The 25820-nt window shown below is 50.9% G+C and overlaps 7 protein-coding genes across 7 annotated transcripts; 3 read left to right on the top strand and 4 right to left on the bottom strand.

Annotated features, from left to right (window-relative positions):
- Window positions 1–384: 384 nt before the first annotated feature.
- TRIVIDRAFT_214757 (uncharacterized protein) lies at window positions 385–2188 on the top strand (the record flags this gene model as incomplete). Its single annotated transcript, XM_014094040.1, has 2 exons — window positions 385–1941; window positions 2022–2188. 2 exons carry the CDS (start codon window positions 385–387, stop codon window positions 2130–2132), a joined length of 1668 nt encoding a protein of 555 aa, XP_013949515.1.
- Window positions 2189–2733: 545 nt separating this feature from the next.
- On the bottom strand, window positions 2734–5488 carry TRIVIDRAFT_38517 (uncharacterized protein; the record flags this gene model as incomplete). Its single annotated transcript, XM_014094039.1, has 8 exons — window positions 2734–2834; window positions 2898–3010; window positions 3090–3986; window positions 4049–4300; window positions 4369–4656; window positions 4721–4967; window positions 5037–5270; window positions 5392–5488. The coding sequence occupies 8 exons, from the start codon at window positions 5486–5488 to the stop codon at window positions 2734–2736; spliced, it is 2229 nt and encodes a 742-aa protein (XP_013949514.1).
- A 492-nt stretch (window positions 5489–5980) lies between these two features.
- On the top strand, window positions 5981–9955 carry TRIVIDRAFT_122493 (uncharacterized protein; the record flags this gene model as incomplete). Its single annotated transcript, XM_014094038.2, has 3 exons — window positions 5981–6872; window positions 6934–7719; window positions 7779–9955. Coding segments are annotated over 3 exons (3855 nt in total), but the record flags the coding sequence as incomplete, so codon positions are not given.
- A 658-nt stretch (window positions 9956–10613) lies between these two features.
- Window positions 10614–12515, top strand: TRIVIDRAFT_232541 (uncharacterized protein; the record flags this gene model as incomplete). Its single annotated transcript, XM_014094037.1, has 3 exons — window positions 10614–10699; window positions 11071–11813; window positions 11872–12515. The coding sequence occupies 3 exons, from the start codon at window positions 10614–10616 to the stop codon at window positions 12339–12341; spliced, it is 1299 nt and encodes a 432-aa protein (XP_013949512.1).
- Window positions 12516–12529: 14 nt separating this feature from the next.
- Window positions 12530–14483, bottom strand: TRIVIDRAFT_39090 (uncharacterized protein; the record flags this gene model as incomplete). Its single annotated transcript, XM_014094036.1, is given in 4 exon segments — window positions 12530–12943; window positions 13008–13652; window positions 13842–13844; window positions 13860–14483. The coding sequence occupies 4 exon segments, from the start codon at window positions 14481–14483 to the stop codon at window positions 12530–12532; spliced, it is 1686 nt and encodes a 561-aa protein (XP_013949511.1).
- A 1426-nt stretch (window positions 14484–15909) lies between these two features.
- TRIVIDRAFT_39004 (non-ribosomal peptide synthetase) lies at window positions 15910–19761 on the bottom strand (the record flags this gene model as incomplete). Its single annotated transcript, XM_014094035.1, has 1 exon — window positions 15910–19761. One exon carries the CDS (start codon window positions 19759–19761, stop codon window positions 15910–15912), a length of 3852 nt encoding a protein of 1283 aa, XP_013949510.1.
- A 1204-nt stretch (window positions 19762–20965) lies between these two features.
- TRIVIDRAFT_214756 (uncharacterized protein) lies at window positions 20966–22767 on the bottom strand (the record flags this gene model as incomplete). The annotated part of the gene is made up of 1 exon (XM_014094034.1): window positions 20966–22767. One exon carries the CDS (start codon window positions 22697–22699, stop codon window positions 21113–21115), a length of 1587 nt encoding a protein of 528 aa, XP_013949509.1.
- Between the last annotated feature and the right edge of the window lie 3053 nt (window positions 22768–25820).

Here is a 25820-nt window from a genome sequence, read left to right as displayed (position 1 = left end):
CAGAGGATGACTGATGATGATTTCTGGTACCTGATGTGGATGTACTCATCTACTGTAATCCGTAGCAGTTGGTGACTCACTGGGGGAAATCCCCGCTATTGGAGTCCTACGTCAGTGTAGGAAGTGACTTGGCGCAAAGTACCTCGCGCCATTGGCACATTTTTAGCAGCGGAAATGCGCCACCACACGGAAACTTCAAAATTTCTAGATAAGATAAAAAATCGACGGGCTGCGGGACGATTTTTTGCAGCATCAAGCCCAAGATTGTGAGCATTTGCGCACGACTGCTGTATTTTTTTCACTTGTTCTTTTACCCGTTTTCCCCTGCAGCAGAGCAGAAAATACACAGAAACACGCAGAAACAAAAAACAAAACACCTGCAAAATGGACGCTGAAGGTGTCGCAGCCTCCCCGGCAGCACCTCACCAGCCACCATACCAATATACGGCCAACCAGGGCTACGAGCAGACGGAACAGGTGCCCCGCGAATTGCTGAGGCAACAGAACGGCGCCCCGCTCGCCGATGACGAGGAAGAAGACGACTATCTCGAGGACATTTTCGACGACGACGACCAGAATGAGCAGGACGAGGAATGGGCTGCCGACGGCGACCTGACCAAGACGTACAACCGCCAGAGGCAGCTGACGGACGGCGCTGCGATTCCGCGCTCCAACCAGCAGAAGCCAAAGGCAAACACCTTTGCCAGCGTCGACGACCAGGTCTCGGCGCTGTCCAAGCATGCCACCAAGATCCGGCTCGACACCGTCAAGCAGGATGACGAGCGCGACAAGGACAAGGCCGACCGCGCCACCAGCGAGCAGGTGCTGGACCAGAGGACGCGCATGATTCTGCTGCAGATGATCAACCGCGGTGCTGTCAGCGAGGTCCACGGCGCCATCAGCACGGGCAAAGAAGCCAACGTCTACGGCGCCGTGTCGTACGACGAGGAAACCGGCGCTGCCACACAGAGGGCCATCAAGGTGTACAAGACGGCCATCTTGGTGTTCAAGGACCGCGAGAGGTACATCACCGGCGAGCACCGCTTCAAGGGCGGCTTCGACAAGGGCAACAACCGCAAGATGGTCAAGCTGTGGGCCGAGAAGGAGTATCGCAACCTGAGGAGGATATACAGCGCCGGCATTCCCTGCCCGGAGCCCCTGGCGCTGAAGCTGCACGTGCTGGTCATGGGCTTCCTGGGCGACAAGAAGGGCTGGGCGTACCCGCGGCTGCGCGATGCCAACCTCAAGGGCGACGACGTGGATCAGCAGTGGCAGAGCCTGTATGTGCAGCTGCTGGGGACGATGCGGCGCATGTACCAGGTGTGCAAGCTGGTGCACGCCGATCTGAGCGAGTACAACATCCTCTACCACGACGGCAAGCTGTACATCATCGATGTGTCGCAGAGCGTGGAGCCGGACCACCCGCGGTCGCTCGAGTTTTTGCGTATGGACATCAAGAACGTGGGCGACTTCTTTAGGCGCAAGGGCGTCGACACATTGCCGGACCGGGCCATCTTCAACTTCATCACCGTACCCGAGGGCCCGGTCGAGGAGCCCGAGTTGGCGGAGGCGATTGCCAAGCTGTACGAGACGAGGCACGCTGCTACCAACGAGGAGGAAGCCGCTGCGGAGGAAGTGGACACGGAGGTTTTCCGGAATCAGTACATCCCGCAGACGCTGGAGCAGGTGTATGACATTGAGAAGGATGTCAAGAAGCTTGGTCTTGGAGAGGGCAATGAGTTGGTGTACAGCAAGTTGCTGGCTGACCAGGTCGTTGCCCCCAAGGCAGAAGGCGAAGGAGAAGATGAGGAGGAAGAGGACTCGGAGGACGAATCTGGCGAGGGAGCTTCTCTCGGCAGCGACGATTCTGATGATGACGAGAGCCGGTTTGAAAAGGGACGGCCGAGAGGGCGCAAGTTTGAGGACAAGGATGAGAAGAAGGTATGTCTTTTGTCTCCCTATATGATCTTGAGTAAGGGAGAGTGATGACTGACTTGTGATTTTTTTTTTCCACACTGCAGCAACATAAATTGGCCGTTAAAGAGGCGAAGCGCGAGAAGCGAAAGGAGAAGATGCCCAAGCATATGAAGAAGAAGCTCGTCTCCAGTACGTCAAGAAAAACAAAAAAATAAACAACTAAAAAAGAAAAAAAAGGTAACTTTCGGAATAAAAAAAAAAGCATTTGACCATTTTTTCTCATTTTACTTTCCTCTTTGTGACATTGATACTTTTTTGCTCTTCATTGAGATGAAGCTACTATGATTGTGACCGCATATGAATGCAAAGATGGACAGGAGACATGTTGGATGATGAGCACTGATTGTCGCGACGAAGGCCAAGAATCGTGGTTTAACATCTGAGGATGCGTAACCCTTTTCTTGGACTTTTTGCTTGCGATCTGAGTTTTGCGCGAGGGTGACCCGCGAGAATCTGGATGATCAAAGAGAGCGCTGACAACTTGTTTCCTGGCCCCCTCGAATTGTGCTATATACATGGTAGGATACAATTTTGCCATTATTAATAAAAGGGAAATATAGTCTATATGCTAATCAAATAACAAACTTCACCACCCCTTCATACATGTGAATAAAAACAAGTAAACCATTGACTTTTTTTTCTGTACACTACGCGTATTCATCATCATCATGGTCCATAATGTTACTCCCAACTTCCCTACGCAAGGATATCCACAAAGAAATAGAATACAACATAGTCACATCCTCTCAATTCAAATTAAAAATAATACTGCTGGTGATTTTGGCCTGGCGGGGGCTGTGCCAGGAAGTCAAAGTTGAAGGCGTCCACGCCAGTGTTCCACGGATCGGGAGGAGATTCTGGGCCAATGGTCAGTTTACTGGTGTACTTAATCTTCCTGTCATACGAGTGAGTGGACTTACCAACCCAAATGGAATCGTACAATTCCATGGGGGCATTGTACTGCATCGGATCGACGATGGGCGGTATGCCTTCCATGGCGAGACTGCTGTTCATTTGTTGTGGGTAGCTCATCCTGGTTCAGCGAGTTAGCATTTTGATATAACCCAAAAAAAATGAAAGGAAGAAAAGAGAAATTTTGCTTGTTTACGTACGCAGTCATGTCTTGCATAGATGAACCGTTTTGCATCTCGGCCATGGCCATTGCTGCGTCTTCGCGGGCATCTGTTACTTGCGGCAATGGGCGGAACGAGGGATTCGATATCATGGCATTATAGCCGCCCTGGCCATTCAGTCCGAGATGCAGAGGAGTCCTGCTTCCACTAGCGACAGCAGACATGTCGCCTTCTCGCTTCAGGCTCGACATATTGACTTGTCCGTGGTCGTAGATGTTTTTGAGGGCTGTAAGTGCCCTCCACAGGGGGCCCGAGAGCTCAATGTCTTTATCAGTCTTGGCGACGTGGGCCTCTGGCGAGCTAACTTCCTTGGCTGCCGTCGCAGAAAGTGCTTCTATCAAATCTCCCTGGAGTTGTCGGACCTCAGGGTCAGACTTGGTATCGGAGCTGAGACCAAGCAGCAGGGCCGATGACAGGCCATGATAAGTGAAAGCCCAGCTTCGCGTGGGAATCACCGAAAGCTGGTGCATGGCAAGGAACATCTTCACCGTCTCGGTCAAGTTGATCCTGCATCTGTCTGATAGAGCTTGCTTTTGCGCCGGGTCAAAGGTGCAGTCCCTTCGAAGCGCTGGTCGACACGCGACGGATATAACAAAGGACGTATGGAGGCGGATGGCAAAGAATTGAAGACGATCCAATGCCGTCTTGCACTTTTCTTTGTCCTGCATATGGGGCGCTGCTCGTTTGCGAAGCTCCTCGACAACCTCGCAATTTTCATAGATCTGCTCGTAGGTAGCGGAGGCCATGACATCGGGATTGAGTCGCCGCGAAATGATTTCGATGAGGTTATACATCATCTCCAAATAGCCATAGTTTCCAATCGTTGAATCCAAATTGTGTGGGATCGGGCAACTCGGGATGTTTGTCATTGAACTCCTATGCGCCAGTAGAATTAGCATTGGTATTCCGCACCTTGAGGATAAGCGACAAAGTCTTACCGATCAAACGACAGGGATGTCAGGGTATCGTGCCAGACACATGACCACCACAGTCTGCGTCGAATCATTTCCTTGGACTTGGCGGCAGGGGGTGAGTTCTCTCGACTGGCGCGGACGGTCGGCCGATGCAACCCCAAGGATTGAGCAAGGCGACAGGTCAGGCCAGTGAGCGCCCACGAGGCTTCCGCCTTCATGTCATTGAGAAGGACAAAGTTTGTCAACAGTAATGCTTGGATCGAGTCAAACGATGGCCTGTACTCAGAATACATTGTTAGAGCTCGGATGGAAGTATGCAACGTGTAAGTCGGCTGTTCTCTCACCTCAACAGAAAGTTGGCCAACCGCAGCAAATGGAAGGATATCTGAATGTATTTTTGCGAGTCCTTTGTGCGGATATGGTATGGGGATTCGTGGTACTGGGAACCGACTGCCAAGACTGCGAAGAGAATGGCCAGCCAAGAAGCCGTCACTGGTTTTGAGGCTCTGCCGGATTTGGACGCATTTCGGGATCGGTCTTCCAGATAGATCATGAGATTGGACTCGAGCTCATCGATGTCGAGAACGAAGCCCCAGAACGGTTGCGGAATCTCCTTGTAAGTGCGGAAAAGCCTGTTCAGTTAGTGTTAGTATGAGATTGCTTCTCATGAGGGCGATCTTCGGCAACACGACATACTTCATAACTTCTCTGTCCGACGGCAGCTCGGTGGCAATATCTCGAGCAAGTCGCTGAAGGTGGGTGGATGACATGAGTGGAAAAGGGGCGGAGGTGTCAAGTCCCAGAATGGATCTCATGTCGCGACGGATGTCGGTGCCGTCTTCTTTGTTGTTCGGCGATTGCTCTCCCAGCAGTGCCGGGATGCTGTTTTGTCCAACATAACGGTCAGGTACTGAGTCAGAGTCGTCCTGGTTTGTGGACAGCCCTATAAAAGATGTTATTCAGAGAATTCAAAACACAAGGCTGAGCGCGTAACTGGATGCCATGAGCTTACCAATTGCTGGCGGCCAGCTATCTTGGCGCTCATCCTTCACATTGTCGTCTCCGTCAGACGGTGATCGAGCCCTCTTGCGGCTGTGGGAAGCGGCGGTGGCATTGTGCTTGCTCGCCGACGATCGATTCGGCTTATAGGAGCACAGCTGAGGGTGTTCTCGCTTGACGCAATTCTCACATGGCTGCTGGTTGTCACACTTGACCTTGCGCTGACGGCATGGCCAGCAGGCGGTCCCTGTGGTGCATTAGTCGCGCGGCAATTTGAGAGAGATCCGGAAGGATGTGATGGCGCAGATTTTGCTCGCGCGACCACTGACTGGGAAGGGGAAGTGTTCTGGGCTGTATGCTCTACTTACCGTAGCGAACCTTGCGGTGCGAGTGGATGATGCGGCTGGCCTCCTCAGGTGTCAGATCATCGACTGGCACCTGTTCGTCCGCGTCATTATCAACCATGATTGGATTTGATGCAACAATCTCAGCACCCGCGGGTTATTTGAAATGCATGCAGTGGACCCGAGCGTCCAATTACTAGCTGATGACTCTGGGCTGCTGCGAAACTCAGTTCATCAACGCCGAACACCGAGCATCTCCACGAGCGCAGATGGTGGAGGATCCGGGAAAGCTGGTGCTGATGGCGGATCAACTGGCGGTCCGGGGGTGGAGATGCTGTTGAGTCTGAGATGACGCGCTCGCCTGGGTGCACGTGACTGCGCATCCTGTGATTTTACACGTGCTGCCTTCTCCAACGGTGGCGGCTCGGCGATTCCCCGCAATCGCGGGAATGGCACAAGTTAGCCTTGGCCTGGCATCCACCACAGCAAGGGCTTATTGCAACACTCACTCAATACGGACCGAGTCGGTGGATAAGCTTTCGCTGCTAGCCGCTAGACAGTGCCATCAATGTCTGGCCCTTCAGGGTCTCAAGGGCATGAGCGGCCTGCCCTTGAGCTGGACCGCATCATCAACAGGCTCAACGATGGCTTTGCGCTGCGGCTTCGCAAGCCAGATATAACGCTCTCTCCTCGCAAAAACCGCGAGCGGCAGCGAAGTGATGAAGAGGCCCGGGCTGACGACATATATGAGAAAATCCGATTGCTGTACTATCGGAAAGACACCCGGCTAGCCACATGTCTGGGGCTCTTTGAGAAACAAGGGCGATCGATCTTGTCCAACAACCCCACCCGGTACTTCTCTGCCGATGTTCGGGCTTCACTCCAAGAGTGTCTCCTGGATATCCTTCGGGGTGGTGATGGCCTGCAATCGAAGCAATGGACCAAGAGAGTGTCTGAAGAGACTGCGGATTACTCTCAGAAGCGACCCAGAGGCCCCTTACCTCACAGATACGACCACCATGGTGCAGTGGATGCTCTCCCAGTCCGCTCAAGTGACTCCTTTAGAGACAGTGGTGTCTCGGTAGCTTCTGGGAGTTGCTCTATAGGAGAAGTTATTCAGCCAATTCCTCACCAGACATACCCTGATCGGTCCTTTGGTTCAAGCCGAGCTTCTTTTCCCTCTGAAGTCTTTTCTTCAAAGAACACTCAAGATACGTCATTCATCAGCCAGACAACTGTTGACTCTGGATACCAAGACAACTCAAATCGCTATCCATACTCACAGCAAACATCAGCTGAATCTTTTTCACATTCGTTTGAATTGAGCCAAAGCCAAAGGGATCCGCAGCAAAATCAGAATTCTCTCCCTCGTACACCGACCAAGTCCGCCGATAAACTAGAGCACCTCGATGATTCAGATTCTAAAAGCCTGGTGGCATCGTCAAGCCGCTCCAGCAGTCCTTCTGTGGGTGAGACAATTGAGGACAAGCTGGATAATATATGGCGTAAGAATACGTAATTGCTAGAGACTTCATGGGTCGTCGCTAACACTGGTGGATAAAATAGCCAAATTACCGATTCCAGCGTTAACACAAGCGCCTTTGGCGGTGATTTGGGAGATTACAAGAGCTGCTCTTTATTGCGATGTTCCTCTGGATCAATTCGACCTATTGTATGAGCCGAACGATGGCTGGCGCGACCAAAGCAATTTGAGAGATACAATCTCAAGCCACGCTCTATTCCATGGCAAGAGCTTGCCCCAGTCCAGCGACTCGGTAGCATGGCAGACAGCACTGGGCGACTTTCAGACCAAGTTTAAGACTGTCACGCTCTCGGCAGAATTGGTTTACAACCAGGCCTCCACTGGGCCACTGTATAGTCTCCGATTGCACCCCTTGAAACTCGAGCTGGGCCATCGACTGGCGCGTCGATTTGGCGCCGATCGCTTCTTGGAAATTACTATTCCGTCGCCGTCGTCAAGAAGAGATGAGGTTCCTAGTATCCTGAAGGAAGATCCAAGGAGTCTTGAAAAGATTGTAAATTGGCTCACAAAATCTCGGCATTATTTCCTTGGGCGGACTTGGAAACCATTCTATGTGCGCAGTGTCAAGGGCAAGAGAATATCTGGGACAACCAGGAGCGCAGCATTGGAGAGAGTCTATTTCTTTGCTTGCGACGCTAATACTTTCCGTCCTAGTGCGCCTGATGGGATCTCGCCGTTGGCAGAAGCACTGGAGACTGAGCGCCGTTCGAAAATGAACCTCAGTGGCCTCCTGAAATGGGCCATTGGCATTGATAATGAATGCAACTCGGAACAGCCTGTTACCAAACTGTTTTCCCGCCTGGCACTGAGTGAGTTACTATAACCCAGCTTTTTTCTGGCATTGCGCTTTCTGATAAGATTGAATTAGGTCTCAGCCGAACTTGGCCAACCATTCTCCTTGATGACCACCAGATTATCAGGAAGCGCAGGGACCTTAAGCCGGGTAAGATGGTAATGAATGATGGAATCGGGCGCATATCACCAAGCCTAGCTAAGAAGGTCACCGAAGCTCTTGGGTTATCCGACTGCCCAAGTTGTTTTCAAGGTAGACTAGGGAGTGCAAAGGGCATGTGGTTGATTGATGTGGATAGTGAGGAAGATTCTGAGAGAGACTGGGTTGAAGTTTATCCGTCACAGAGGAAGTGGGAGTGCGATTATGATGACCCTCATCACCGGACACTTGAGATACGAAACTGGCCATCAGAATTGAAGTCGGCGTCTCTGAACCAGCAGTTTATCCCCGTGCTAGAGGCGCGATCACCACAACCCGACGCAATGCGGCGCGTAATTTCTGAGCATCTACAGAGAGCTCTGCATGCTGACCTTGGTGAGCAAGCAGCCGCCATGAAGGAACCCATGAGCCTTCGATTATGGATTCATCAATCCGGGCCCTCGAAGAATGATAGGTCACTGGATGGGTCCGCGAAATTTCTGGCTGGCCTCCCCGATAGTGGCGCGGATAAAGTCGCCTTTTTGCTTGACTCAGGGTTTGATCAGAGGAGAATGAAATATCTCAAAGAACTTGTCTGGGACATGTGCAAGAAAAAGGCTGATACTTTGAAGACCAAGATGAACATCACCATTCCATGCTCCGCCTACATTTACATGGCTGCGGACTTTTCCTCAACGCTTGAAGAAGGAGAGGTACATCTCTCCTTTTCCACAAAATTCCAAGCCGAAGGCTTCTCTGACACACTGCTTGAGCACATGGATATCCTAGTGGCAAGAGCCCCAGCCCACTTCCCTAGCGACATTCAAAGAGTCAGGGTAGTCTCTCGACCAGAGCTTCGAAAACTCAAGGATGTGATTATCTTTTCGACCAAAGGGGATAAGCCCCTTGCTGATATGCTATCAGGCGGCGACTATGACGGCGACATGGCATGGGTTTGCTGGGATCAAAACATAGTTAAAAATTTCGACAATGCTCCCATGCCCGACAAGCCGGATCTCATCTCGAGTGGATATCTTCGCCAAGTGACCACACAATTCAAGGGTATTTTGAATCAGGTCGAAAGCGACAATCACATGAAATATACGAGCAACCGATCCGCACTCCTTCAAGATGCCTGTGAAGAGTTCATATCCAGAGCATTTTTGTTCAATCTGCAGCCCTCATTTCTCGGTCGATGTACAAAGTACAAAGAAAGACTCTGTTACTTTAATAATTCTGTTCAAGACCGAGCAGCTGTACATCTAAGCCAATTGCTTGGCTACTTGGTTGACCAGAGTAAACAAGGCATTGAGTTTACTGATGAAGACTGGAAGCGTTTCTGCATTCAACACCTGAAGAAGAAATCTACCTTTCTCCCTGATCCGGAGTACGCGAAAGAGAAAGGGGCACCAAGGCCTGATAAAAACGGTCGATTGCATATCCTCGACTACTTGAGGTTTGATGTTGCTGATAAGGTTATTGACGAGGTCTTGGAAAGCTTCAGCAAGACTGTCAATGGTAATAATGCAATACCCTATGATGAAGACCTTACAAAGCTCAATAATATATACGACGAGAGGGCAAAAACGTCTGCCAGCTGCAGGCAACTTCTAACGTATTTGCGAGGCAAGATTGGCGCGCTTCACGATGAGTGGCGTGTCAGTATGCTCAAAGGCATTGAGGGTTCCAAGTTTTCCAACAAAGCAGAGGCCATATATCAGAAATGGATTGATATAAAACCTCCGCCGGAGTTGCTTGCGAGCGGCGAATTCCAAGATTTGCTCCAGGATTCCAACAAGGCTTCGGCGATGAGCAACTGGGAGCTCCTCAAAGCTTCGGCGACGTTTAAGAACCACCACAAGAATGGCTACAAGTTTGTGTGGTACATGGCTGGAAAGCAGCTAGGCTACATCAAGGCGATGGCGCATCGTGTTTTGGGAGAGACATCAACAGTCACAGTGATACCGGAGATGTGGGGTGTCTTGCGACCGGATAAGAAGCTCATTATGTCTCTCGCGCTGCAGCGAGAGGCTGCTCGAGATTCAGAGAGCGCAGTGGCACTCGAAGAGGTGTTTGAGTTTGACGACAACGGCACCGTTATTGACGATGCCTGATTGTGATGAGAACTGCGTGACAGGATATTCACGAAGTATAGAGATTTTGACTCTAATTGTTTGGAGATTCAGCACAAACGGCGAGAACTGGTTTGTTAGAAGTATATATCGAACCCGTGGATTGAAATGACTTGGAATGCTCAGATTGGTTGTCTTTGGTTGAGTTGGCGTTGGCGACAGGGTCAAGAAATACCGATGGTGATGCGCCTATAACGACTGGATATGTCTTTTTGTTTGTGGTATGAATGATGGTCACATGTTATAAAATGATGTATACGAGACACGGCAGCGCCATATATGAATTCAATGCTTCATTCAAGGGATGGTACATGTAGATTTCAGCTCCGTCTTACAGCGCTATGATACAGTTGATGCCGCTGATAGTACTTGCAAGTGACTTACTGTCACTCTTTTTTCTGGAGGTTGATGGGCTTAATAGCGGGGAGCTTCTTACGCGATCCCAATCCGGATTAGCTCCTAAATTTACTGCCCAAATACGGTTAGAGGCTTAGGTATCGCGTATTACTCATCCACAGAGTCAAGCAACAATCTTAAATTCACGCACCGCCCTTTCCCCAAAGCATCTTCGCCACCTCTCCTCTTGACGGACCATGAATTCTTCCACCCCGGGCAACGCCCTCCCTCCATCTCGTCTGCCATGGTCCCCAGTCCTGCATCGTACACTCAGGACACGAATGTCAACACAGATCACGATGAACTGACGCAAGACTCTCTTCCGCCCGGGTTAGTGAGATAGCCCTTGTGTGATTCCACTGGGCTCTCAGCCTACGTGGATAGCCGTGGCCGCTCTACCGGATGGCGAGCCTCAGCAGAGCGTTCACTGCATGCAAGATCCATCTCGGTGCCTGTCATCAGCAGAGTCTAGTTGACAGGATCGGGATCTTGTAGGCCGCGGCGGTGGGCAGCGTGCGAAAGCGCCTTGCCCCCGTTTGCCTCCGGTTTGCAAGACCCTCTCTGTGGCAGTGCCATCCCGTGCAGCGGCGGGGCTTTTCACTACACCTTTGCAACTTCATCATCGCCTTGATTCAATGTCCTGCATTCTGGCTACATGTGGAGGCTCCCTTCTTCTCAAGTGGTGAACTGACGCGTTATAGGTCGGGACGGCAATCCCAACATGTCGATGACAAGCGTGGCTTCGATATGAGTGACGCAGGCAAAATCAACAAGGGCGATAACGTCGAGGGGCCACCGATACCGAAAGAAACGATACCTAGCTCTAGTAAACAGACGGCAGAGGCCGATGAAATCAAAATACATTGTTCAAAAACCACGGTCTCCTGGAGAGATGAGAACGACGAAGTGCACCAGACTGATCATCTGGATCTCGAGATAGACATCGACATCACGGCCAACACAGCCTTTTTAAGATTGTATGGCGACATCTTCATCAAGTGCAGCAGGCCCCCCGACAGGCGAGCTATCTATCTGTATATTCGCCCCGAGATCATCAAATCCATCATCTACCAGAACGAGAACAATATACGGTCATTGTGTTTCTCCTTGGAATTTAATCCCGACCTTGTTACACCCAAAGATCCTATTGTTGCCAAGCCCAAGAGCACAGCCTTGTTGAGTTCGATTGTGGCCCTCTCCAAAGTGACAGGTTTCACCGTCCGTCTCAACAGCTCCAGTACAACCCCATCAACCCACTTGAAGAAAGTTGCCTCCATATTCTCGCCTCGTCCGAGTTGGAATGCTGCACTTGGCAATCTTAGTCGCCTGTATAGTGGTAAAGGGGGCCAAATTGCCAATGCAAGCATAGCGGCTGCGAGCACCCATGTGCAAACAGAGTCTCCTCCGCCCTATATCCCTACGTCCAGTAAGGAACGCGTTTCCAGTACGCACACTCCACTTACCACTCCATGACTCTCCAGACTTACCAAGTACAACTTTAGAAAAACGCAGACTTGGTATCCCCGACGTTGATGACAACAGCCCTTCTGCAAAGAACAGTGACATGCCACCCATCAACACCATTCTCAGTGAAATGGAAACACGCATCATGAACAGCATTAGACAGCTCGGAGAAAAGTTACTCGATGTGGATGCTGGCCCCAGCCACTGCCGCTACGGAACAGAAGAGAGAGAAGAGATTCTAGAAGAAGTTTCGACGCGGTGTGATGACGAACTAACGGATTTAAGGATCCAGTCGACTGATGTCATTGAAGAAGTTAAAGATGAGGTTGATCGCTTGTTGAATCAAGTAGATGATGATGCAAAGGAAAGAATAGAGCTGCTAGAAAGCGGGCTCGAAGAGAAGATGAGGCATATAGCAGAAGAGGCGGCAGAAAAGTACGTGAAAGACACGCTGCTAAACGCAAGTTGGCGAATGGATGGCACCATGTCCTTGCAGAGACAAACGTAAGCCATTTGCTACCGCTGCTACCATTGCATGCCGCATCATTTTCTCGGAGCCTTTTGAGAATGATGCCCGCTCAGAGCTAGGCTTCAAATCTATTGAATCATGACATTGGGTATGACTTGGATGCTAGGATAGACCACGTTTACATACCCTGCTTAATATTAACTATTTACCAATAATATCCGAGTCTCTCAATCTCTCATGTTCACCATTCTATATCCCTCTTCTCGATGACCTCGCCCTGCTCTCGCTCTCCTTCGCCAGTAATATGTTCCTGCGTAAAAGATGCCCGCAACACCAAAGATCGACCCGCCCATGACCCCAAATGTGCTGGTGCTTGTGCCTTGATCCCTCGATGTTGATGGAGACGGAGGCTTTAGGGTGACTATGCCGCTTGTTACGGTGGCGGGTTTGCCCTCGTTCTGGAGGTCGATAACGATGGTTGAACCGAGGACATCGCCAGAAGACGACACAGCGGCTGCACCGACGTATCGACGAGTGACGTTTGTGCTTGTGAGAGGGATGGCAGTTTCAAAGCCATGACGAGGGAATTCGGCAATGAGGTTAGTGTAGCTGTTGATGGTGCTGTGGTTGTTGGAAGCAAACTATTGAAGTTAGAAATCTGCATGAAAAGGACTGCCACAGTTGATGGATCAGAAAGAAGCTTACTATGGCCCACGAGGCGACTTCTGTTGCGCCGTTCCATGAGACGTAGACGGTGGCATTGAGGGTGCTGTTGTTTGGCGCGTCAGCGGCAACGCTGGGCGGCCATGAAGGGCTTCCCTTCCAGTCTCCTTTGTTGACTCTGTAGGCAAACATGTCTGGTAGAGGCTCTCCACCGATAATGCCTCTTTGGAAGTCCATGACGGGGGTGCCGTCGCTGGTATATTCGACGAAGCCGGGGTAGTATCCCCATCCCGTCATGACATTTCCACTGTCCAGTGTTTGATACCCTCCCATGGCTCCAGAATCGATGCTCTCCGGGTGGAAGAATTGGTTTACTACTCGTGCGGTGTGGAGGACTTGGTTGACGGCGATACGAAGGGCACGAGTTTCGCATTTGTCTTGACAGGGGCCGCTGTATTCTCCGTGGTTGTCGAAAAGCGTAATGTGAATCTCGTCTGTAATGTTGGATGAAGATGGGATGATGCGAGCGTCGTGTTGCCAGCTGAAGTTTGTGGCTGCGCCGTTGGAGAGGTCGGTGAATTGATTTTGTCGCCCGCCGAGGATCCAGATTGGGTGGCCGTCTTTGCCATCGACGAGAGTGAGGATGGAGAGATGGCGGCTGGAGACGAGATAGTTGCCGTCATGAGTCTAGATGTGAGCGTTGTTAGCGATTGAGTGTTTGCCGAGGGGTTGACCGGGGAGTTTTGTTAAGGTGAATGGGCAACTTGCCTTTTGTATGGAGTTGATGTGGAAAAAGTCGAAGCCAGAATCGGGGCTCACGCCATAATCGGCGTTGTATGAAGCGTATGAGTTATCAATAGTGAAGAATTTGGAGGCTTGCCAATCGAAGATCAACTCATTCGTTGCTGGATCGACTTCTTGGAAGCCGCTGTCCATGAGGAGCGCATTTTCTGGCCCTCCCACAGGGCGGCAGTCAAAAGGAATGTTGAAGTAAGTTGAGAAGATGATAGTTCCATTTGTTGTGACGCTGAGCTCATGCATATCGGCACGGGCGTCGTTAAGTCCTTGAGCGGTGACGTTGTACTTGAGATTGTAGTTTTCATCGAAGAAGAGACAATTTCCGTTGGCGTGGCCACGGGTATGGCCGCCTTCCCAAAAGGCAAAATAGCGTGTGCCATTAATAAAATGTACGTTTGAAGTATATGTATTCTCGTATTTTTGATCCGCGTACACGAGACTCATATCGCAGGCATCGAAAATCATGGGTCCCGCCTTGTTCTCCCCGTAGACAGTTCCCAGGAAGATGAAAGGTGCATTGTCGACTTGATCCTGCTCCCACTTGTTGACAAGAAAGACTGGAGCGATGACGTCGGAAGAGCGGAAGTTTTGGCTTGGGAAGCCTTTGTCTATGTCGGCGAGGGCTATGAAGTCGGTTGCATTGGTGATGAGGAGGACGTCGGCCAGAGTGGAGTGAGTAAAGAGAAGCGCGGCTGCGCTGATAATCCGAGAAAGGTACATTGTATGACGAATTTATAGGACGTGAATATAGGCATATGAATGAGTGTCGAAAAGATAAGGGATGTATATGGCACTTCTCATGAATATGGTACACAATGGTTATCAGAAGCGGGACTCATTACAATAGTCTTGGTGAAAGAGGGCGGCAGTTAGTTTATACAGGGGCTTTTAGAAAATTAAGGCGTAGGCCAAATAAAATACAGAACAACTGCCAAATTTGATAACAAAAGAGAATTAAAAGGAAAATAATTGCTACTAGAATACAAAGTCCCCAAGTGGGCGCATGGATTTGTTTAAAAGATGTGGTCACCCGTCATCATACGCGGCCGCCACCCCTTTTCGAATCCACTTGCTTCAACTTCTGGCTCTGCTCCATCAAGGATCGACATTTACCCGCACTAAGAAAAAGCAAAGAGCAGATTTGAATAACCAAAGTAATTGACATTAAGGCACGGATTAGCCTCAGCTGGTGCTAGCTATTTAGCTATAATTGGCTGTTTTCTACGTATTGATCTTTTAGGGAGATGTATTAGGATGTGGAAGGTCAAGATATTATTGAGCGAGTGTTGAGCTTGGTTAGGTGGGCTTTGGAGTCTAGGGGGGAAAAATATTGTACCTACAATGGACAGGCGAATGAAGATGATTTGTTGTGGCATGTTGAATACGGAAATAAGGATGAGAGTTGCCAAGACGATGGGCGTTGACGATCGGCTTGGTCTGAAACAAGTTATGGGTTGGTGTGTGTTGGTGAGATGCCGATGAGCCGGAGAATGATGAGTGTTATAGATCATGAGACAATTGCATATAAGGAAGATGTAGAATAAGAATCATATAGGCGTCTTTAAGACTGAAATCAATGTATTCCTTATTGTACATAGTTTTTGGATTAGATGTATCTGTCTCATGTAATTGTCAGGCTTCTGAAGGGGAGCGATGCCGATCTCCAGTTGTCCAACATGCCCCACGACATGAGACGGGAAATAGCGGCGAGGACTCTTTTCCTTTTGTTCGTACTATAAAATAGATGATGTATAATTTTTTTTTTAAGAATCTTGATACATAATGGAAAACGCATTTCTACTGCTATATGATGAAGTAAAAGAGAAAAACTGTGGCCGAAGCACCGGAGCTGCTCGGCTCCGCAGTGGGTCGTTGCTTGCGTGGACGCAGACAATTTCTTCAGGTCCGACGGTCCGTCATCTTCAAGCGATATTCCGAAGTCAGTTGTGAAGAATTACATCGATTGAGATGAGCGAGACTGTGAGCTGGATTAAGAATGCATTGGATAGTTCATTATCAAATTACTATAAAAACCAATATGTGCGTATGAGCCGTGAGATGCGTGTATCTATCCCTATCCCTTTTTCTAACTACCCTTCCTAATAGTTTTCTATCTGTCTTGACACAATAAGAGTACTGGAAAAGTTTAAATGGGCTCATCTCGAGGTTCAATAAGAATCTCATTGACGGCAACATGTTCCGGCTGGCACACAGCATATACAATCGACCGCGCCACATCCTCTGGATCCAGAATCTTTGCTCCTGACGGCTCGCCATACTTCTTGACGGCCTCCGCATCAGTCGACATGCCGAGCAGATCTGTCGCAGTGTTGCCGGGTTGAATTGAAGTCACGCGTAGACCAGATCCAGCCGTCTCGACGCGCAGGCTCTGCAGCGTTGCCTCAACAAAGAACTTGCTGGCCGAGTACACACCGAGTCCAGGGAACACTTTGCGGCCGGCATCTGAAGAAATGGCGACGACATGACCGGCCTTTCTCTCCAGCATGCCGGGCACAGTGGCGGCGAGACAGTTCAAAACGCCCTTGCAGTTGACATCGACAGTGCGCTCCCATTGATCCGTCTGGACATTGGCCATCATGGTGTAGTACATGACGCCGGCGCAGCACACAATGATATCGACAGGGCCAAGCCTTTCCGTGGTTTCGCGGACGAGGGCATCGACCTGGTCTTTCTTTGCAACGTCCGTCTGGTGGATCAGGACTTTGCCTCGGCTGCTGCTGACAATCTTGGCCTTGATGCTCTCGAGAGCATCGGTGCGTCGTGCTGCAAGAGCCACGGATGCGCCCTCCATGGCGAGACCAGCGGCGACAGCAGCTCCGATTCCGGAAGAGGCTCCTGTGACAATGGCGACTTTTCCGGCCAGACGTCCCTTCTTGACGCTGGAGGCTGCTCCGTTGGTCTTGAGTCGACGAGGTGGCTTTGGAAGCCATCCCCTGGCGTAAAAGTGCCGTGTATACGTCTCGAGAAGGGCGGCATTAATCTTGATCCGCTCAATTCCGTACAAATCCAGTGTTGGCTGCGTAGCACCGTCCTTGAGAACAATGGCACCCTGAAGCGAGTCGACGGTGGGCATTCCTCCACGCAGGATATCGACGGTAAAGGGTTCGTCTCCCCCTCGAGAGCCTCGCTTCTCATTCCAGAGTTCTACCCAGTCGTCCCAGGGGAGGCGGCCTGTTTCGTATCCCAGCTCAGAGAGGGAATCGAAAAGAGAAGTGGCCTTGATCGGGCTGGGATCACCAAGATGGTACACTAGTTGGTTTCCTTGGGTGTGGTCAGCCAGCGCGATGATAGCGTTGCTCACAAAGTCAACAGGCGTCATTTCTACTACCCAGTTGGCGATGTCAGGGGCCTGGCCAAGCTGGAGTGATTCGATAAAGAGGGCATTGAGGAGATCATAAGTGTTGGCAGCACCGGTGACACTGTGGCCGCTGATGGTTCCGGGCCGGTAAATCTTGACCGGGATGCCTCTCTTGTTTGCCTCAACCACGAGCTTCTCTGCAACCCATTTGGTCTGGCCGTAGCCATCTTGAAGCTTGGTGGGCACGTCGTCAAAGTCAGTCATGGCATCCTCAGACCAGCCCTCGACTGATGGTGGCAGCACGCCGTTAGTTGAGATGTGATGAAGGGTTGCACCGCCACGCGAGGCAAGGCGAAGAATCTCTCTCGTTCCACCCACGTTGGCCGCTCTCAAGGCGGCATAAGGATAGACCAAGTTAACAGTGGCCGCAGCGTGGACAATTACTTGTGGACGAGACGCAAGCTCTTCGAAAGCCTCTGGAGACAGACCCAACCGGCTCCTGGCTAGGTTTCCTGGGACAATCTCCATACGCTCTAGCATAGAGTCGCTCCAAATGCCCAGGTCGATGAGGTTCTTGCGGATTCTCGCCGTGCCGGCTGGACGGCAGTCTTCATTAGGCTCTGTGAATCGCACCATGCACAGGATAGTCGCCGAAGTGTATTCGATGAGGTATTTGAGAAGAAAAGCTCCAAGGTAACCAGTGGATCCAGTGAGGAGGATTGTTTGGGCGTCACTGAGGCGCTGCATTTGTGTACCCGGGATAGCTTGAATATCCTCCGGAAGCACAGCATCGGCTCGAAGAACTGCTGGGAGATCTGCCTGCACCTCCTCGGTGTGGCCATCACGCGCAGCTTTGACGGCCTCCAGGTGGCCCTCTAGAGTAGGACTACCTGCCAATGGACCCAGGGGAACGGGGAACCCAAATGCTTTGGTAAGTCTGCTGGCGAGATCGGCCAGAGTCAGAGAGTGTCCGCCCAGATCGAAGAAGTCGTGCTTGGGTGTGATGATCGAAATGGGGACATTGAGAGCCGCAGCCCATATCTTGATAATCGTATCCATCTTGATGGTGACGTTTCTCTCTGTCTTTGTTGTTTGTACTGGTGTTTTCGGCCTCGGAGGGGGTGGCAGAGCCTTGAGGTTGGTCTTGCCAGAGACGGCATGCGTGGGCAGCTCCTTAAGCTCAACCCAGAGAGGCGGGATCATGTAATGGGCAAGATGCGCAGAGAGTGCTCGTCGAGCAACCGGACTGTGGCCCGCCTCGTCAATGACAACAATTGTCCGACCTGGGACCTGTTCAGTATCGGGGACGATGTAAGCCACGAGCTGCTTCTGCAGGCCTTCTCCATGGGCGACGACGGCACAATCTCGTACGGCCAGGTGCTTGACAATGGCCGTTTCGACGGCTCCCGGTTGGACGGTGTAGCCGCGAGTCTTGATCATGCCGCCCACTCGGCCGGTGATCTCGAGGAGGCCGGACGGGAGCATCCGCGCCATGTCTCCCGTACGATACATTCGAGCGCCCTCCTTCTTCTCAAAGGGGTCCATTTGGAAAGCAAGGGCTGTAGTTTCAGGGAGGTTTAGGTACTCTCTAGCTAGCAAATCGCCACCAACAAAGAGCTCGCCGCTTACGCCTGCGTCGAGCCTGTTTCCTGCCTCGTCCAAGATGTAGATGTGCTCAGGGTCTACTGGTGGTCCGACGGGACAGACGCGAGTTTCGTAATCGACAAACGTCTTGATGTCACCCACGGCTATTTCGTGAGTCTCACTGGCGCTGTAGACGTTGAGAAGACGAGTATTGGGGAGGGCATTGCAAGCTCGACGAACAAGGTCTGTCGTAACCACCTCGCCGTTCAGCCACAGTGACCTCAGCTCTGGAAGCTTCTCACCAAGGTTTGGATGCCGTGAGAGGACGGTGGTCAGCAGAGTGGGGGTCATGAGAGTGTCTGTGATATGTCTGGCAGAAAGAAACTCGACAAGCCCGATGGGATCGTAGCTTGCACTATCGGGAACGGCGACTGTTGTGGCGCCTCGGATCAAGGGGCGTAGCATTTCCCAGACGAAGAAGACATTGCAGGCAACACGGTCCCCTGGCTGGAGATCACTTGTACGGAATCTCAAGTCGTAGCTGAGAACAGGTGCTATGTGAGGGTTTGCAATGCCCTTGGGCTTGCCGGTTGTGCCTGACGAGTACGACACAAACGCCAGGCGATCCAAGTCATCACTCGCAGGCAGAGGCTCTCTCGTCTCAACAACGACAGGAGCGGCATGTCCATTGGTGGTTGGTTCAGGCTGATCGATGATAATCGTAGCAACGCCCGGCTTGATGCTGGCAGCATGAGCTTTTTGCGTTATAATGACGGTGGGCTTAGCATCGTCAATGACATCGTGGAGGAGACTTGTGGGATAGGCGAGCTCCAGCACAAGAAAGGCACCTCCTGCTCGGAGAGCAGCCAGAGAAGCAATGACATTGTCTGCGCTCCGGCCCATCAACACTCCCACCAGATCGTCACGGCCAACTCCATACTGGCGAAGGCGATCGGCCAAAGACCAGGTCAGGCTGTCCAGTTCCGCATAAGTGAGGGTCCGGCTCTCGTCCTCCAATGCGATGACATCTGGCGTAGCCTGTGCCTGTTGCTCGAACAAGGCCGCCAGATCCTTTGTCGTGTCAATGATGCTCATCTTGAAAGGGTCAAATGCTGATGATGAACCCCAAAAGCCAACGCTTCACAAGTATCGACTCAAACGCCCAAATGTAGCCTGAGAAACAAACAACCGATGAATTCTTCAGCCAAGCTGCTCAAGATTCCATGAAAATGCCCCCTAAATGTCAATTGGCCTTTTAACTCGCGTATCTATTGCCGCGAAGCTGGCCAAATTGGGCTCAGTTGGGGGTTGATTGTGTGGTGGGATTTCAGGCTTTTGGCCCACTTAACATCCAGCGTGGCGAGTTTTATCTGGTCTCGACCTTTGAAGATTAGTATACAATATGCAATGAAACTGTGATAGGCGAAGGAGAGGTGTTGCAACGTATGCGGTGCGAAGAAGAAGTCAAAAGAACAAAGGGACTGAGGCTATAGCTGGCAATCTGTGCTTACATTATTCAATAGGCTGTATTCACTCAACAGCTGTTAAATTTCACAAGCTAAGTCTCCTGTCGTGGGGCTTATCTGGCTGGCGATCTCTCGTTGCAGTGCTGTGATTGGTCTGACATGTGAAAAACTCCGCGTTACTTGGAGATGTTGTTCCACATCAAGTTTAGCTGCGTGGGAAAGGCAGACGGCTTGGAGTCGCGTGCCTTTTGCTTTTTGGAGGTGTCTTTTCTCACTTTGTTTTCCAATCATTGCCGTGAATGACGGGAAGGTTAGATCATGCTGAGAGTTTTACCGTTGTTATCTGATGCCCTAAGTAGCCACGCTTACCCAAAGCCTTATTATCTGCCGCTCTTCTCCTTATTTGAACGACATGAATTCTCAAGCACAAATGGCATACTGTACTCCATAGGCTGGGTCTAAAGCATGGGGTATACCCTCTTGAGTTTAGCTTACAGTGTTTTCAACAGATTGCCCAACAAAATGAATACGCACGCGAAGACTTTGACATGTGACAGTGTGCAAGCGTGGGGAAGAATGGAGCATTCATATTCTGCAAATGCCTCAAGGACGTTGGCTGATTGGAAACTACATATGCTTAATCTCTTGCTTTTCTATTTGTTTTTTCTGATTCAATCCCATCAAACATTTGGCCTGGGTGATGAAGAGAGAAGAGTCATATCCATATGGGAGTCCTCAGCACACCTGTGCATACATCTATACAGGTCATGTCAGGTCAGTCAATGGATTCTTTGTGCATCGTCGACAGCTTGAGAAATCAGATCAAGATTTTTAGAAAATGGGGTATCAATTACTACTTAGACTAGATCATGACACTCGTACAGCATAAAGAAATAAAAATACAACAATTAACCGCTTATGTTCACGCACTCGCTGTTTACTCCGAATTACCCAACCAACTCCTCTCCATCCTCATTAGCTTACGCATCCGATCGGCCCTTGGAAATGTCTACCTCGGACACCGGTATCCACTTGGCCCTGTAGACAATCTTGTGTCCAACATAGAGCACAATGAACAAGATGAGGCTGACGTAGGCTGCAAAGAAGGAGCTAGTGTCCCAGTCGATGAAGACGGTGAAGCCGTTGGTGAACAGGATCAGTACGTTGAAGCCGAAGCCAAACCATGAGAGGTAGGGCTGGAAGGGAGCCTTGTATGGAAGCTCGTCACGAGGGATATTTTGATACTTGAGCACATTCATGAAGCGAATGTGGCATAGGTTGATGAGGGCCCAGCTGATGAAGCCAGCAACGGCTGTGATGTTCAGCAGCCAGTTGAACACAACCTCTCCGTTGTTGGACAGGTTGAGGAAGGCCAGGAGACCGAAGGCGGAGCAGGCCGCAACGGCGTAGTAAGGAGTTCCGTACTTGTTGGTACGCTTGAAGAAGGCTGGCGCGTGGCCCTCTCCAGCCATGGCGACCAAAATGCGGCTGCTGGAGTAGATGTCAGAGTTGGCAGCAGACAAGACAGCAGTCAGCAGAACGGCGTTGATGATGGATGGGAGCGCCTGGATACCAGCGAGCTTGGCAACAATGACGAGAGGCGAGGCGGAGGCGTTGGTCGATCCGCTCTGGAGGTCGGGGTTGTCATAGGGCACGTTGATGCCGACGAAGAAGACGGTGCAGTTGAAGAGCAGGAAGACGGCCCAGAAGGTCCAGCGGATGGCTGAAGGGATCGCCTTGCGCGGGTCGGCCGTTTCACCGGCTCCAATGACAACCAACTCCGTGCCCTGGAAGCTGAAGCCGGCCGTGATGAGCACCGTCCAGAAGCCGACAAACTGGCCAATCTTGCCGTCGACCAAGTATGGGGCAAACGCGCCGGGGTCTCTCCAGTACTTGAAGCCAATGTAGCCCTGGTCACCAACGCCGGCGTTGACGCAGATGCCGAAGATGACGAAGCCGATGATGGTGATGACCTTGATACTGGAAAGGTATGCCTCCATCTCTCCGAAGACAAAGGTCGGCAAGAATTGAGCGGCTGTGAAGACAACCCAGAAGATGGCGATCCAGACACCGATGCTAACGGACTCAGTCCAGTACTGGATGATGAGACCACTGGCAGTCAGTTCGAGGCCGATGGTGATGACCCAGCTGAACCAATAGATCCAACCCATGGCGAAACCAAGAGTTGGGTCCATGAACCGCGAAGCATACACGGTAAAGGCACCTGTGACGGGGATGTATGACGCCATCTCTCCCAGCGCCACCATGATGGAGTACACGATTGTTCCGAGGAACAAGAAGGAAATGAAGAGAGAACCAGGCCCAGCCTTGGACAGAGCACCGCCAATACCCAGGAACAGACCAGTTCCAAGGGCAGCGCCAATAGCGATGAACTGCAGGTGGCGAGAGTGCAGCTCACGCTTCAAGCCCTCATCGGACTGGCCCGTCGCGACGTCGGTGCCCGGAACATCGGCCGAGCTTTTGTCGTTGATGCCATGGATGTATTTCTCGTCAGTCATGAGCGGCCCCAGGGGGGTAGAAGTCGCGGTCGCATCGCCAGCGGCCATCGTTTTTTGTCTTTGCTCCTGAAGCCGGAGGAGCAAGAGATGGGAGTTGAGTCAGAGGCGGAGAAGTGAAGTCGATCAGAGGTATAGCGGAACAAGAGCGAAGGCGAAGGCGACACAAAAAAGGGCCACACCCGCTTCTATATATCACAACACCGCACGAGGAGCAGACAAGGGGACTGGGAAACAAGGTCGGGCTCTCCTTCGGCAGCAGGCTGAACTTTATTCGCCTTGGAAGGTCGCATTTGGCGTTCCAAACTCGACACATCAACGTTACTACTGCTACACTACCGGCGTCCAGCTTATCATACTGGCGAGACCCTCACTTGTTGCCCCATATAAGACCCATCAACAGATGAAGAGTTTGATGGGACTAAGCCAGTCTCGGCACAAGCAACGCCGTGATAGCCAGAGCAAAACAAGCCTGACTGATGAAAAATTAAAAGGGATTTTGAACTGCGTCATTTCTAAGGCGCTTTTCGACCCCCAAAGTCGAAGGCAAGTCTCCAGATTCGGCCATGATGCCGTCCATCAAGCAGCCGCCTCGTCTCATCAAGCACACGACAAGCCAAACAAAGGAGGTGTAATCCAAAGGGCGCAGCGTGAGTGAGCCAGTGCTTCTCTGCATCCTTCTAGCGGCTTTCTCTAGCGCTTGGCCATCGCTTTGTGGCTGCGAAAAGTGCGCATCTCGGTCGGCATTGCCGCGGAAATGCGAGCCAGGTCCAATCGCTGGCCGCGATGAAGCGTAAAATCGGGGCGTTTTTTGGGAGGCGAATGGGAAATTTTTTTTTTCTTCCTTGTCCTGGTTTTTTCATCAACTATTAGCCACCGCTAGGGGAGAAACTAAGAGGCGAACAACGGGAGAGATCTCGGCGTCTTTGGTGGTTGATGGTCTAATTTCGTCCTCGATGCGGACGACCGCCGGAGGATGCCGTACATACGAGAGACTACTATGTACAACTGGTATACTATTAGTCGACTATTTGTATGGCTCCGCAGGTAACGACAATCAAGACTCTTTTTTCCTCCTCTTGCAGCGGCTAGCAGGCACTTCGTGTCCGACTGCGGGCGATGTGACGCTGAGACGACGGGGGTGTTGCTCCATTCTGTGTTTCTGCGCCGACGCAACCCACGGAGGATATTCATTAACAACAGGTGATACGCATGGCAGACTCGGCCAGTGGAAAGCACCCTGGCTGCTTGATACACACTAGTACTATGTGATTACGACGGACTGAGTAGCACTACGGCCGTGATATCAGAGGCTAGCCAGGTAGTAGTATTAGTGACTATGTTCCGTACGAAGAGAGCATCAGTAGCCATTCAATCAGCTTCGTATGAATCAGGTCTCAACTCCACACGCCTGGTCCACTCCGCTCCCGCCTGGGACCAGAAACAACAGGCAATAGTCGATATACTTTTTACGTGGTGCAGCTATTACGTACTGAAGTCATCTCCCCATGGGCAGTCTTCTCTTTCCCCAGGTCTACAACAGGTGATCAAGCACACTTCAAGGATAGACATGTGCCGTCTCTCCACATTGCGTTCATCCCGGGGCTGAGATGCATCCGCCTGTGGATATCGTTACGAAGAGAAATGGACGCCTGACGAGGATGCTCGGCTTCTAGTATGCTATTAGGTGCTGACCTCGCGAGGCACCGCTTCTTCTGGGGTTCCCGTCTGCTTTTTGGTGTCTTATGCATATCAAACCGGCAGGCCGAAGGCACCCGGCCTTGGTGGGCTGATTGGGTTACACAGGCCCGATTCGGAGGTTAATGCAATCTTACATTCGGAAGTTCATTCGGGCGCTTGGGCGATGAGCTGACACTCGAAAGCTCAACTGTCGGAGTAGTGTGGAGACAGACACTAGATAGGATTGCAGCGCCCTCCGTAGTCGGTCTGTACTGTAATCACGCGAATTGTCTACTGAGTCATGAATTGTGTGGCATGGTGGTGGAAGTGGTAATTAAAGTATGCGTTTCCGATGCTAAGAGCGACTCTTCAGCTGCTGATTAGTTGCCAACTACTCCGTATATGATGGTCAACTCCGGCGGGTTAACTTTTAGAAATACTCCCTCTAAACCTCTGAACCGTGGAAATCTGGCAATCAACGGCCGACCGTCGTGTAGCAAATTGGATTGACCCTGGCAACGTGTGACTACGGCCAATGGCTAAGGCTCTTGTGGTATTGATCAAAACGGAAGCTTAATCCGAGCGTTAGTAGGACAAGTCAAATTCAACTAGGTGCACCAACTTCGAAACGATCCAAACCAAAAGCAGCCTTGTAAAATATGCCTTAAACTGAGAGTAGAGTGTCACTATTATGATATTTACAAGGCATTTAATCATTCTCCTAGAGGATATTCATTCACAGCTTTGTGTATAACAGTGAATTACGCGTACAATGCCACTCATTTGAGCTTTGATAGTCTTTGGACTATATCTCCACTTTCAGAGAAGACCCCGGGTATAATGCCTACTATATTAGAGAATTAGAAGATGGTTTATTACCAAATCTTGATAAGAAAGATGAACAACAAGGAGTGCTATGTGCTATAACAGTTGGAGCACGTGGCCTTGCGCCCTTTGGATGACAAGACTATGGACGCAGGAACAGAATGTGTTGAGACTTTGGGTAGTGGTGATGCAGGATTGGGGACAAAACAGCAAGTAAAGCACCTGTAGAACACAGATTTATTCTATCCATCTTTGCTTGAAGTTAATTTCTAGTAAAAGAACTGATTTGAAAGCTGGAATGAGGTTGTTTTAACCTTGTGGTTATGACGCCCTTTGCTCTGACCCTGGTGATGTGCGTAGCCAATGGCCGTGAAAGTTAGCGCGATGCAGATAGTACTGGCTAGATCCGAGAATAGCGTCATGTAGTGGATCGAGCGGGTGGCTTCCGCAAACCTGGGGTTTGAGCCCCACGAGCTGAATAGGTGGCCGATGACCCGATGGGAGAGGTTGTGTTTATGAAGATGATATAGCAATGGCAGAAAAGGCTCATCACGTGCTTTTGGGAGGTTATGTTGGGCTTATTGTCATCAAGAAGTTGGATTTAGACAGGCAATGATATACAGAGATCGTAAGACTCGTGATTACATGCGAGTGTCAATGACGCCCT

Source organism: Trichoderma virens (assembly GCF_000170995.1).
Source record: "Trichoderma virens Gv29-8 chromosome Unknown TRIVIscaffold_92, whole genome shotgun sequence".
Classification (NCBI taxonomy): domain Eukaryota; kingdom Fungi; phylum Ascomycota; class Sordariomycetes; order Hypocreales; family Hypocreaceae; genus Trichoderma; species Trichoderma virens.
Note: the sequence above shows the minus strand (reverse complement) of the source record. Positions and strands in the feature narration are given on the sequence as shown.